We start from the raw sequence: 14,474 nt of genomic DNA on the forward strand, positions 1-14,474 counted from the left end.
GGAGGAAGGAAAAATAGAAAGTCTGCTTGAGGTGATTTCTCTCTCTGGTGGTGGAACTACTAATAAACCTCATAAGTTCTAACCAAGATACTCTTTGCTGTGTTGAAACTATTCTTGGGTAAACAGAGAGACTGTCTACATTTTTTTAGTGCAAGGAAGGCTCATACCACTCAAAACTGATAGTGTACCTCACAGAGGTAATAACTTGCTCATTTCTCCAGGGGAGTGGCAAGCTCAGGGTTATGCATTAATGGAAATAATATTTAAAATCAACTTTGTCTGGCAACAGTGTTGTTGCATGGTAAACAGTAGAATAAAATCTTCTTTTTCAGCTTTTTGAGGTTCTTTATCTGTAATAGAAAAAGCCTTTTTTTACCTCCCTCCCTGCCTCCAAGTTAAGCTGAAATTAGTATTTACTTTTCTCTGAGTGAGGTATTTGTGTTGCAACTCACTGCTGTCTGTAGTAGATTTCTCATCTTTTATTCTTTACTGTCACTTTGTCTAAAGTTTTAGGTATGCTATTTATAATAAAATTTTAATCATATTAATGAAAAATTGTAGAGGGACCACATACACATGAATTAACTGACTTGTGTTAGTTTTGTTGAATTCCCCCTCCCACCCCTCCTTGAGGAGTTTAACATTCTAGGCTGAAGTGGCTTTGCCTGGAGATTTCCAGATGCTTTACAAATGCCAGGCTCCTGTCCCATAGTCTGCCTTGCACTTGAAATGTTGTAGCTATGCTCAGAGAGTGTTGTAGATCTGTTGAACGTTGCAGAGCAAAATTATGCAACAGTGGGAAGAACCTATGGAGGAAAGCAGAGTAATTTGGAATTTGCTTTAGGCAGCAAGGTTAAAATCTGCATTCTTAAGCAAGGTGTCGGGAAATGTTTGACTACAAAATGATTAGTATTTCCCATGGGAAAGACCACACATCTGAGAGCTTGGAGCTTCATAACACAACAAATATTGGCTCTTGAGAGACAGAAGTCTGCATTGCTACCTCTGCAGCTTTCTGCCTTGTGATGGTGTTCCTGAAGATTTTATCATTTAAATAATAAAGGAACTGCAACTCACGGTGTTCTTTACATGTTTATTCTATTCTCTTAGCTGCATCACATGAAATATTTAAGTATTTTCTAAGTTGCTTTCTGTTGACTTCAAGACTTTTTAGTGTGATGTTTTTGCATTATATTAACTTTTATTTTCTTTATTGCAGTGCTCATATCTCTCCCATAAGTATCTTGCCAGCCTCTGCAGAGTAAGTATAATGAAAGTATAAAATGTTTGAATTGTGCTCTTACTAGAGCATGCATAGAAGTTATGTATCCTTTCAAAAAAATGCAGTAAGTTTTATGATTACCGTTGTGAATGGACATATTCTAGTGTGAAGGATTTCACTGGTGGCATTTAACACTAATGCAGGAAGTACATAATGCCTGTCAGTGTTGTTGACTGCAGGAGCATGAGAGCATGGTGTGCTTGCATGTTGAGTCCAAAACTTTGGTTTTACAATTAGATACATCATAAGATACATTTACTTAATATTATGATAGCATTCAAATTGTAATTCTAGCACCATTGATATTGAGTACAGTTCAGTGGAATTCTGTGTACAAATGTGGAGGGAAAATAAAAGCACAATGTCGGGGTTAAAATGGGATTAAATAGTTTAAGATTTTTATAGGAGGACTTCTGGAGGCCTCTTGTGTATTTGGGATGAGCTGGCTGAGAGGCACTCAGCAGAGTAATCTGTTTTTAAAGAATACTGTTTTTGATGAATTTTTGGGTGTATCCTATATCCTTCATCAGGTACTTGCTGATTGTGTCTGCTATTTGTTGGCTTTTGCCTTTTAAGATTACAGCCCTGTTCAGGAGGAGGTGCAGCCACATGTGCTGAAGTAGAACCTGCTCCAGGGTTGACTCTGACCTGTTACGGGATTTTACTGTCACATTAACATATAAGGCTTTTATAAGTTTTTTGTGTGTAGTTGTTAAAAAATAGGTTACTTCTTGTAATGTGTTGATTACTCTTAAAATACTGTTGATGAACTTCATAATACTTCATGTAAATCTTTTGGATTCAAAAATATTAAGTGTAGTAACTTCCACTGCCTTTCTGGAAAAATTAGTCTCTTTTTGCCTTGAAGTACTGCCATCAAAGATTCCTGTCACGTAAAGTTTATCTCTGCCTTTCTGTGTAGTTGACCAATGCAAAAGTAGTGTTCTTAATAGGACTCTTCTGTCTTGTATTCTTTTTAGCATTTTAGAAAGAACAATCAGAGCAGCTGTGGAACAGCATCTTTTCGACCTGCAGAGCAGCTTAGATAATGATCTGAAACATATACACCAACACAGACTGGGCTGTAACAATGAAACAAAAAATCCCAGTGGGGATGAGGAAGGATCTAACAACCAGTAAGATTTTGTTGTGTTTGTAATGAATTCTATTGGATTGTATGTCTTAACTCTTCCAAAAGAACCTACCCAAATTCCCCACCTCAACCCAAAAGTTACGACTTCTGCTGTTGACTTCAGTTTTACCTATTTTAAAACAAATCAAGCTCCATTGGTTGCCAGTAATCAACAGCTCTTGAAGCAAATATTTTAAATTGATATTGTAGGTAAAAACGCTGTGAAGTGTATGTTTTACTGCTGAATTCTGTGCAAGTAGCACAGGAACTTAAATTTACTCAAGTGCTTTCATTCGTATCTCACCGATATGATTTATGACAAAATTTTAACATATTAAAGCTATTGTAGCTTCCCTTTCAGTTTCATAACCCTGTCTTTCCATGTCAACATAGCTACTTTACTACTTTGGCTGCCAGTGTCAATGAAACAGTCAAAAATATGTAGAATGAGTGCTGTGGGTCTATTTGCAGAGTTCCAACCTTATTTGATCAGATTTTATTTTTCTTGTAAATCAAGCCATTTTTTGAGTGTAGTGATTGCCATGACAGCATTTGGAAGCTGGTACATTTTGGTGCTTTATTTAAAGTAAGTAGTTGTGATTAATCCAGACTCCAAAAATGTGTTGTTAAGATTTTGGTACCTAAATTTCTTTGTTGCTCAGAGGTGGAATACATGAACAGAGCCTGCAATACATGAAGTGTTCCGAGACTCAAATGCGCTTTTCTAAATTGTTCAATCTTTACTGATTTTAGAAGACAAGAATAAAGTTTGCAGTGGATCATAAAAGTAATAATCGTTGCTGGTAATGATCAATTAAATCTGAGTTTTAGTGCTAGAGGTTTAATGTCTTTGAAGTAATTTGTAAATGGGTAATTGCCTTGAAGCCCTGTGGCAGCTGAATTCCTTCAGTTGCAGTGTGAGTGCTGTAAAGGTTGGCTGATCTCACAGAGGGGGAGGCTCCAAGTGCCATCACTGCCGGTTTGAAACCAGTATCCTCCTCTGGCACGGGGACTATTCCAGATGCTTCTGATCATCATTCCACTGTGGATTAACTGTAAGAGGATACATGATAGCGTTCTTCAAAGGGGTGTCTGGGTTCTTTAAAGTAGCAGACAGTGCACAAGGCAAATACACAGTTAAATTAAGAACTAAAAAAAACAGCGATCCAGTACCAATTTCTTAGAACTAGCTTAATGGCTGGAATTAAGAAAAAATAGTTAAAATGTTAATTTTCAACCCATCCTGTTCATTATCTCGATATCTGATAGAGAAGGAGCTTTCTTAATGTAGTCTGGAATTCTTTTTGAGTGAGGAGAAGGAAGGCAAAGAAGTCAAAGGCTTGTGATGAATGACAGAGTCCTGTGGTAACAAGGATGGTGGCACATAAGGAATATATGTGAATACAAATATGATGTCAATTAGTTTTAATCTGGCTGTAATGTTACATGCCTTAAGTTGAAGTCTCAGAAGATTAAATGTTCGAAATAATGGGATTTCTCACTGGAGGGGAACACAGTGACAGTAGCTATAAACTAACTGGCTTCAGTACTGAGAGGAGTGTAGCCACAGCAAAGTCATTGAGTCACTGTAGTTTCAGGATGTCATTGCTTCTGGCTGTTGTGTTTTAATTCCTTAGGCTGGTGTGGTAAGTGTGGGGTGTATGCCTGGCCCTTCAGACAAGAATCAAATAAATACATTTTAATATATCTATCATGTGTGGATGTACAAAACATCACATAAATAATTAAGTTTACCTACAGGTGACTGGAATTGTAATTGTTACCAGTGTCTTTGGTCAGAATAATTCTGTTAAAAAAAAACCAAAAAACCCAGACAAAAAGCATCCTGATGTTTGATATTGTTTAATGGGAAAAAAAAAGTGTTTCTTTTTTTTTTTTCTTTTAAAGGTGGAACAACAGGTTGCTAAAATCTTTCTGTTTGTATCTTTAGGAATGATGTTATTGAAGATAATGACACTGGTAGCAGTGAAAACACAGGAGACTGCTCTGAAGTATTGGTTTGCACTGATTTAGACAGGGAAGCTATGAAATGTGATACTGTAACAGAGGAAGAAGAAAGCATTCAGGTGAGAGGAAGAGTCTCCTGTGTATCAAATCGTAAGTTGCTGCAACTTCGGTGCTTTAGAGATCCAAGTTCTCCTAAGAGCTCTGATGTAGCATTACATGGTGCTCTAGCTCTGTGCAGTCAGTTGTCTTCCTTGCTGTGCCACATGCACTCAGAAATGTTTGTGTATTCTGGTGTGACTTGTTTGGACCCTGACTGGTATTTTTCTGTTGTTCTTTCACAGGTACCAGCCCTTCCTTCTGCTGAGGTAAGTCACTGTGAGGCAGCACAGCACTGGTTGGAGCAGCATCTGTGTTAGTAAACTGCTCCCGAGGAGCAGAAGCTGTAGAGCTGTGATTGCAGCATAGCCCACAGTCACCTTGCACTGAATCAGGAAACGGTAGCAGTCACCTTGAGACTGCAGCCTCTTCACTATGCTTGTGCTAGGAAAGTGTGGTTTTGTAATTAGCTGATTACAGCCTTTTCTATTTCCAGTTTCTTCTGTGGTAGGCAGACATGTTCTTTTCTTTTCAGCACATCTTTATCTCTTCTCTAGTTGATGCAGTCAAGGAATTCTGTAAAATATGTGCTGACAAAAATTAAATCAAGGATAACTATAATGTGCAAGAGAAGAGAGCATTCTACCACTCTATATCAAGCAGCACATATGGAGCTGTCAGATAAGTCCTTCTAATGAAAAAAATCGAATCTAAAGTTCCTTACTTATTTGCTAAAACTTTTGTTGCTACAAATCTAAATGGTGAATTCTGTGGGTAGAGAGGTTTGTTACACACGTGTAGAGAAGTTTCTGCAATGGTTTTCAGCCTGTGAGTTCGTAAATCTTCCTGAGGGTTTCCTGAAAGATAACCAGATAAGCAAACCTATTGTTAGTAGACTTAAATTAACTAGAAGAATTTAATAGGTCATTGAACTTGAAAAGATGGGAATGGATGCCTTAGCATAGTGAAACTGAGTTGTCTGGAATCTGTGTTTTTATCAAAACAAAATGTTTCTGTAGTGCTTTTCGCTATTGTGATGTGTTCTTCTCTTGGGCTTCTGTGTGCTTTTGGGGATCCCAGATGACTCTTTAGAATCACCTAGCAAGCCAGATTTTTCAGTTGTTCCCACAAACTAACATATCGTTTTAGAATCCCATTCTGTAAATTAAGTTTCATAGAGTGTATTCATTGTCCTGGTTCTTTCCTCATGCTTTAGTGTTCAAATCTTGTTCTAAAAGAATAATTAGATTGTTGTCCTATAGCACAAAATGCACAAGACATGATGTTGGATATAAAGGGGAACGTGATGCTTGGGAGTGTATGATAGAAGTACTTTTGTTGTCATACTTGGTGTCATTTTTGGCCTTTTTTGCTTTTTGATAGACTTCTGTCCATTGCTGTCAGTGGTAAGGTGACATTCTGGGGTGAAGTTTTGGTTTTTCAATGTTAGTTTTTACTTTCTTTTTAATACACTGTTTCAAATGTTATTGAAGAGTTGTATCTTTTGGGAGAGGTTAAAGGGAAATGTGATGATTCTCCTGTGTGGAAGGAGTTTGAGAGGAGCATGTAGGGTTGTAGGAAAAGACAGCTCTGCATATGAGTTCTCCTTTGGGCCTGGAATGGAAATAGAAGCAGTTGTTTCCACAACTCCAATAAGTGTGGCTATGCAAGACTTGTACAGCTCATCTTCAGGGTGGAAATTATCTGCTGGAGTATGACAAATGCACTGTCATTCAAAATTGTTCCTCAAACTGGAATTTGACTTGAGGACTGAAAGAATGTCAACAGAGGAATTGCCCTTTTTCTGATAAGGGCGTCACTTGCTGTCAGCAGCATAAAACTGGCAACTGTTGGTGTATTTGAACTCTCCTGGTAAATTCATGTTATATTCAGACACTATGAAGATCATTTTGCAAGAATTCTTGAAGTCTAAAACCAAATGACATATTTTATATTTCAAATTTCTTGTATTCCCCCAAATAAGATGCTTTTCTGAAGAAATCAAGTACTGGGCTTTGGCATAAATACTTATAGTGAATGAAATGGTGACATGGATTTATGTGAACTTGTTTTATGAGATGGTGTCATAGAACTGACAGCACTTCTTCATCCCCTTCCAATTCTGTTGCTGCTTTATTTAGTAACAGGGATTAGTAGCTCTTTTAAAAAGTTTGTCAGACTTGTTTCATTTCATATATGCTGGGTACAACTCAATATCCAACCCCGCTGTTTTTGAGACTACGACTTACAAACTGCCATGATTTTGGTTGCCCCAAACTTCATATTATGATTGACAATTTTAGGTACAACTTTTACTGAAGAAATAATAAAAAATTATTTATCTGGAGATGGAAAGTCATTCATTGTCTGACTTCTGGTGATTAAAACACCTGGTCACTGGCCTTATTTGAGATGTAAAAATGTCACATGGTTAAAAAGTGTGATTTCCATCCCCACACACAAGAAGCTTTTGGTTCTTGAGGGTGTCTTGTGGTCAGAGATGAGTATGGAAATGTTTTCTGCTGAGAAAGCCATTCCCAAATCTTTCTAAACATACTTTTTCCCAACAGACTGCAGACATATTATTGAAACCATGTGATGAAGATGTTGATGGAGAAAATAATAGTGAAAGGTTTGTGTTTTTCTGTAGTCATACAAACCTATATGATACAGCTTTTTTTGTGAACAACTATATTCTGGGCAAGAGAAACAGAAGAATAAAGAGTTATTTTCTTCAAAATATTTTGTCAGAGTTTATTGTTCTTAATTATTGAAGAGTTAATGCTAGCAACAGTGACTAGCCAGAAAGTTTTGTTAATTTGCAGCTTTAGTTCAGCACTGATTGAAATCAGTTTTAGTTCAGTTGAGTTTTAAAATATTTACTCTCAATTTTAGAATAAAGGTCTGAGCTGTTTTTATTTCCAGCTTTCAAGTCTAGTTGTTGTTTAGATGCTACAGCTTGGAATTCAATGTGAAGATCAGAGAGTGGAAAAAAATTAATATAACTTTTTTTTTTCCCAGAGTTCTAATTATTGCCTTAAGTAAATACATTGCCTATCTGCTAAAACTGCATGGGGTTTGTAAAAAAAAAAAATAAGGGGAGTGTATAGTGTTTACTGTCCATTAAGAACTTGTATTAAAATGATAATGAGGTCTGTGTCTTCTTTTTAGGGAAAACAGTATTTTGCTTGATGGCAATGATAGAGTATCTTCAGAGGTGTTTCTGGTAAGGATTTTATTTATTCACAGATACACAGCATCTCATACAAAATACAAATGTGAAGTAACACAACAAATTTAGCTTTTAACGTCTTATGGTTGTTGGTGGCTGCAAGGCTTGCAAAACCTCTTGTAGAGAGCTCATCATGTCACTTCACAGAAACTCAGGGCAGCACAGCAAGTTTATATTTATGCATCTCATTTAAGAAATGTTTTGTAATGTAAATAATTGACTGCTGTTGGGGGTTGTGTGTATTTGTAATTCCTTGAGTTTGGAAAGATTTCTTTTTTCCTTGAAATTTCTGGAAGCACTGGAACTGGTTAGGCACCTGATTTCCAGTTGCTAAGTAATAATAAAATTGTTCTGTTATTTAAATACAGGATTCAAGTATGAAGACTTGTGATCTTAATGCAAACACTGATTCAGAGGTGTTGGGGGATGGCAGCATTAATGTTCCCGAGGAAGCTCCGGGTGTCCAAGTACCACATCTGGATCTGAAGAATGTATCTGATGGTGACAAATGGGAAGGTAATTTTCACTCTTTAGCTCACAATATAGTTAGGGAGGAGTGATAAATAAAACAATTTACGAAGTAGAAGCAGCAGACAACAATATATTCCTGTACATGTGGTAAGACCAACCAAGTCATGACATAGGTCTCATCTTGTTTCACAACCATCTGCAACTTAATTAAGGACCTTAAAAAATATAAAGAAAAAAATAGTCCAAGGAAAAACTTAAGAAAGAAAGCAAAAGAGTCCAAGTTTCATTCTAGGTAGCTTGTTTTGGTTTGGTTTTGGTTTTTATTGTTTTTAAAGTTTCAGGACCCTGAGTCTCTCATCCAAGTCTTTAAAAACACTTTGTCTAATTATATAATTTAGCTAAAATTTGCATCGTGTCTTGTTTGTCTTTGTTTTATTAAATGTAAACGACTGAAATTCTAATGCTAGCTGAATTAGCTGAATTTGACTTAAAAATCACTAACCTGCCAAACAAAGCAGTTTATATTTCAATTTTTCTGAAAAATCTGTTGGTTGTTTTGGTTCCCAAGTCATTGGATAGCTTGAAGCAGCTCTAAATTTTCAAATAAAGGCTAAAATTGCAGATGGATATTATTTCTGTGCCACTTCTTCCTCCATGGTTTGCATTTTAGGAAAAGAAAAATACTTGTAACAGTTTTCTCTCAGACAGGATTCCTTATGTTTGTGGCCTTATTCTTCACTGCCTTCCAGGCTTTAGCAATCCCCTGAGCTTGTGACTTGACTGAATGTTATTGCTCAAATGTCTGGTAATAACTGTTTAGTCTTTTTTTTTACTTAAAACAACCATAAGCCCTTATAACCACAGCAAAACACTCTTGTGTTTTATCTTCTGTGATATCTTCTTTTCAAAATACTTTTCTTTTTGTATCTTCCTTATATTGTGTTTCCTCTGCCTGGTTTTGATATTTGGAGTCATCACACCTTAAAAAATGCAAGTGATCTAAGATGCTAAACTACTGTGAGCTGTCACTGACAGTGCAATGGCCACAGGCCACTCATTTCTGGTTTGGAAAACTTGAAGTACAACTTGATAGATGTAGTGCAGGTGAACTGTGCAGGGACAAGGTTTTAACTTTCAACAGGCTCTTGCAGTGACAGCTGTTCTTTGAGATGCCCTTAAGTGTCACAGTGAAACCTTAGCAAGACACTGGTAACAAGGAATCACTGCATGTAACTTGTGGTTGCAGTGTTGGAAATGTTAAAATGAGGGAAGTAAAGCTGGAGTGTGTGTACTGTAACAGTGCAGCTTGGAGCTGTCACATGTGAGCACATACAGCTTTGTCCTGAAGCTCAAGTGGTGATAACTGATTGTTGGTTTGTTACTGGTGTTGACTGTTTTGCAAATTAATTGCCTTCATGAGTCCACGCTTCCCTTTTAGCCCTTGTGCAAATAAAGAGGTTTGCAACTTGTGATTGGCTTCATTAGTTTTGTACAATATTTGCTGGTTGGTGGTCTTGAGCCCTAGCAAACTGCACATTCAGAGTATGTCAAGGCACAGAGAAGTCAAATTGCAGGCATCCAAAGACACTGAGTCCAGATTTTCATTCGTGTTGCCCAAGTTAAGAACAGTGTAAAGCTAAAAAAACCCATAAAAGTCCTTATGTTTTTGGTGTTTTATTTAGTTTAATTGGTTACGTGCACATTACATTTTGTTGCATCCTCAATTTGTGTTAAGGTACTTAATATGTATTCTCAGAAGGTTTGTGGCATCCATTTTCATAATTTCCTTAAATCTGCTCATGAAATTGCTTTTGGTTTTACTTCCCCAAATAGCTTTATGACCCTTGTTTTGAAAATAAAGCAGCCTGTTTATAAATTTGTATTATAACTTCTTGGTATTAAGTAATGATCTTTGCAAGAGTTGTTATTTCATTGTGAAGTATTTGAACATTGACCATTCTTCAGTCCTGTTTAGGATGGTTATTAGGAACTCAGCCTTCCAAGGCACTGCAAGTCCTTGTGGCATTCCATTGAAGTAGAGTGACTTTGTTATGAAATCTGTAGTAGTCCAAGTTCTGTTACAAGATTTGGGTTATTAAAGCCAATCTAATAGAAAACTCAAAGGCATGCAACAGAGTTCTTGAAAATCATCATCAAATGCTTGCTGACCCAAGGCAAAAATGCAGAATGGTTGATTTATATTTCTGAGTATTTTTTTCTGCATTTGCCCTGCTTTTTGGAAATCACCATAATCTCTTATCATTTAAAAGCTCTGAGCAAAAACATTAGAGCTTGCCTTTTGTTCATGCGAGGATGCATGAGTCTCTTATTAAACTGCAATAAGTCTTTACTATTCCTGTACCAGTTCTTTGTAAACCTGTCCAGTAAAAAGCTCAAATTGGCTGAGGACTGAGCATCCTTACCTGCCATGGGAATTGCTTGGAAGCTGAGAGTGCTCAGGGCCTGGTCCAAAAGATGGGTTGTTTTTCCCTGGTACTGTATCTTCCTGCTTTACATGTTATGTATAGTTTGTTCTGACTGTGCTGTGTGTTCACTTTAGTATTTTTGCCATTCTTTTTCATTTTATTAGCGCCATGCCCTATCACTTTCCCCCTCATTGATTTCAAAACAATGCATCTGCAGAGAGAAGGGGAGGGTAAGTATGGTTCGCCATACGTTCAGTTATCTGCCTTTTGATAGTTGATGGTTTGCTTTCTAACTAACCCTTCACCTGCTGTCCCTTATATCTTGGGAATATTCTGATCTGCAGTTTTTTTGTTGATTCAAAAAGGTCCCCTTCTTGTATCTTGTACTGTGCAAACAGGCAAGATCGCAGCTTAAAAACAACAAAAAAAATTCCCAATCATACTTAGTAAATGTGCAGTGGAAAGCAGGTACAAGGGTTATTTTTTTTTTTAAAGATTACTTTGTGGGTTTTATTGTTGTTCTGCACACTTTGAACCCAGTTTTCAAATTTCTGATTCAAACTAGAAAAAAATCAGGCAACTCTGAAAGGAAAAGGGGGGTGGGATTTCAAATTAAAGTACTTGGAAGGCTATGTCAGCTTCTTGTTAGACAGCAAGAAAGACGTGTCAAAGAATTATAAGGGATGTTAGCAAGGAGCTTTTTGTAGGGATTTGAAAGAATTGATTGTTTTGGAATCTCCTTCCTAAAAAATCACCTTCCACAAATTAAGAAATCTCTTTTTCTCAGTGGTGTCAAGATAGATTTTATCATAAATCCCAAAAACACTCCTTGAAAAAGACTTAAGCAAATGGGCATTGTACCTAAAGAGGTACTGTCAGACCTACTTTCTTCAAAACCAAGAGGACAACCTTTCAAAGTACCTGTGTACAGTATGAAAACTAATTTCCACAGCAAAATACTGCAATGGACAATAAACATATTCTTATTTTATATTTGTGTTACATAAATAAGGCTCTTTTACACTATTGAACTGCTCAGAAATGCATACTCCCAAGATACACTTTGAAAAAGGGATCCTAGTGTGCATACTTCATTTCAGTACCTTTTTCTTTCAGTTATATGACAGAATTTGTAGCTTTCTGATGTATTTCACTGTTTTATTCACTTTGTGTATGACACCACATCCTCTAGAGCATACAAGACTAAGCGTTGGGTACGCATTTTTGTTTCCTTTTGACTCTTGGTTATAGTTCTGTTAATAGAAAAGTACCATTTTGTGTCTTTTTTTTATCTTCTAGATCCATTTCCTGCTTTCAAATCTTGGCAGGAGGACAGTGAATCTGGAGAAGCTCAGCTTTCCCCACAGGCTGGGAGGATGACTAATCATCCATTGGAAGAGGACTGTCATCCCATATTGTCACATCGGAGTTTGGATTTTGGGCAAAGCCAGCGTTTCTTACATGATCCAGAAACGTTAGATTCTTCATCCAAAGCACTTTCTTTTGTAAGGTGTGTATTTTAATGCAGTCTGGTGGGCAGGAAATGTTACTGGCAGGATGAAAATACAGCTGTTTAAGGACGCCACGGGTTTTCATGATCTGAATGAACTGAAGACCAAGGTCAAACATAGCCAGTCAAATGTGGCCATTTGACTGCTCTGCCTGCCCAGGAACTGCTGGAGTGAGTCAGAGCAGAGGTTCAGCTGGGGTGGGATTGTGTCCCTCCAAGTGGCTGCTGACAGATGCTGAGGGAAAGAGGATAAAAATAGGACAAGCTTGCAGAGCTTTCCCTAGCATTTGGTCAGGGCTTTGGACAACCTGCTGTAATGGCACTTCCTGGGCTGAAGGTGGTATTTATATCCTTTGTTTATCAGGCTTTACTGGACTCTGGTCTGTGATTTTGTGTAAGCCCTGGCTTTTTTTTCTTCTTTTCTTTTAACCTAGTTTATTAAAGTAGAGTTGTCACTAAACAGGCTGCAGGTTATTTGTATGAATTGGGGAGTGTGACTCTCCAAAACTGTAAATAACCCATGACCTATACTGTCTGCTATTGTTAATGGAAAAGGGAATTTGAGAAGAATTGTCATGCTTGTTAGGGAAGAAATAATCTCATAAAAATGAGAAAACCTGAAACAGGAGATTAGAACAAGTTTAGAGTTTCTAGTTGTCTGTCTGGCAGATTTATTGATGCAAAAAGATCCTTGTGCAAGTTTTCTCCAATTAGCCGCAGAAGATATTTAACCAGTGCTGTTAAAATGATGTAGAAGACTGACCTGCAAAAAAATGCTGATGATAATAGCTGTTCTCCTCATTCTGAAACTAATAAGGATCTACTCTAGCAGATTATTAGATCAGTATTATTATTAGATTAGTATCTAATAACTTGAACTACATAGATGTCACTGGCTGTGTTGAGGGATGTTTCAGGCACCTTGTACAATAACTGTTCTGGAAAATTCTCATGTCAGTCTTGAAACAAAAATGCTTTGCAAAAGCAGCAAATGTCAAGGAGCTGTGTGAAAGATGATATAATACCAGAACCATGTACTCTGTAAGTCTTATTAGTAAAGTTTAGGGAATTTATTACCAAGACTAACAAATGATGTGGATACTTTTTAGCTAAGTATCTATTAGCTTGCCTGAGACAGTTAAGTGAAGCTGTTTAATTACCAGGGTTGTTCAGTGGTATTTTCTAGCCTGGGCTTTATTGTGAGCCCAGTACTTGAAGAGCAACTGAGTATATAGTAACTTAGGTAAATAGCCCAGGCATCAGAAAGTTGGCAATTAATGGTACATTACACTTGAATTTCAAATACTGTTTTTCTGTTGTGGGTATTACTGACATTAGGGAGGAAGAACAGCATAACACAAGGCAGCAGCTCAAAGCAGTTTGAGTAAATAGCTCTGAAAATTTGAAAAGAATGGATTATGAACTGGAAAAAAAAAAGAAATTATTCATCTCTTGCTTAAATATACATGTTGTTTGCACTCATTTAACTATCTAAATGACATTTAAAAAATGTTTTTATACAGAACACGACGAGCATCCTTTAGCTCAAAAGATGACAAAAGGGAAGACAAGACACCATATCAGCTTGTCAAGAAATTACAGAAAAAAATAAAGCAATTTGAGGAACAGTTTGAAAAAGAGAAGAACAGTAAGGTGGGTTAGCACTTCTGTCTTTACTCAGGATAAAGGACTGCATTGGAGGGCTAAGTGGCTCTTGAATCTCATCACTGAGTAACTGTGTGTTCACAAATTAGGAGAATTTTTACACGCTGCTATCTGCAAAAGTGAGCTGAGCAACAGCAATATTAGAAAATGTGCCAGAATGCCAGAGCCAAAGGAGGACAGAGTGACAGCTCTGCTGTGAGACTGAGGGCATTTGTGCTGAGATGTGTGGAAAAGCAGAAGTGTCTTACCACTCTCTGGTTCAACTGCTGAAGTTGTTTCAGTTTTATTTTCACAAGTGTTGTCGTTATGTTGGCACTGAGATCTGATCTGATACTGAGTGAAATCTATGTAACTGTTCACATTCACTGTCACAAATATTACCAAATCTTGAAAGAAGTATTTATAAACAAGATTTAGTGTGCTTGTCTTAATACGTAGTTTATTTGTATTTTTTTCAGCCCTCCTATAGTGATATTGCAGCCAATCCAAAAGTTTTAAAATGGATGACTGAACTTACCAAATTAAGAAAGCAAATAAAAGGTAAGAGATTGCTACAGCTTCTGGTTTTCTACAAACACAAGTTACCTACATGACTGAAATGGCTAAATCATTCAGTAAAATTCCATGTGACACTAAAAATGTTTCCTTTTTACATTCTGCACTATTCAAAAATCAGATTATTCTTATGGCTT

At 36.9% G+C, this 14,474-nt stretch overlaps 1 protein-coding gene across 4 annotated transcripts in view; it reads left to right on the top strand.

Moving 5' to 3' along the window:
- The window catches only part of FAM13B (family with sequence similarity 13 member B), a 44,838-nt gene that overhangs the window by 22,230 nt on the left and 8,134 nt on the right, over nucleotides 1-14,474 (top strand). For 3 of the 4 annotated variants that reach the window (XM_082291624.1, XM_082291623.1, XM_082291621.1), the window contains exons 8-18: nucleotides 1,220-1,261; nucleotides 2,263-2,418; nucleotides 4,366-4,501; nucleotides 4,724-4,747; nucleotides 7,049-7,110; nucleotides 7,650-7,704; nucleotides 8,079-8,226; nucleotides 10,772-10,837; nucleotides 11,907-12,117; nucleotides 13,641-13,770; nucleotides 14,241-14,322. In XM_082291624.1, the coding sequence (XP_082147750.1) occupies nucleotides 1,220-1,261; nucleotides 2,263-2,418; nucleotides 4,366-4,501; nucleotides 4,724-4,747; nucleotides 7,049-7,110; nucleotides 7,650-7,704; nucleotides 8,079-8,226; nucleotides 10,772-10,837; nucleotides 11,907-12,117; nucleotides 13,641-13,770; nucleotides 14,241-14,322 (1,112 nt within the window). The remainder of the gene's footprint in view (nucleotides 1-1,219; nucleotides 1,262-2,262; nucleotides 2,419-4,365; nucleotides 4,502-4,723; nucleotides 4,748-7,048; nucleotides 7,111-7,649; nucleotides 7,705-8,078; nucleotides 8,227-10,771; nucleotides 10,838-11,906; nucleotides 12,118-13,640; nucleotides 13,771-14,240; nucleotides 14,323-14,474) is intronic. The other variant, XM_082291622.1, reaches the window with a different exon arrangement.

This window comes from Coloeus monedula, assembly GCF_965178545.1.
Source record: "Coloeus monedula genome assembly, chromosome: 15".
NCBI lineage: Eukaryota > Metazoa > Chordata > Aves > Passeriformes > Corvidae > Coloeus > Coloeus monedula.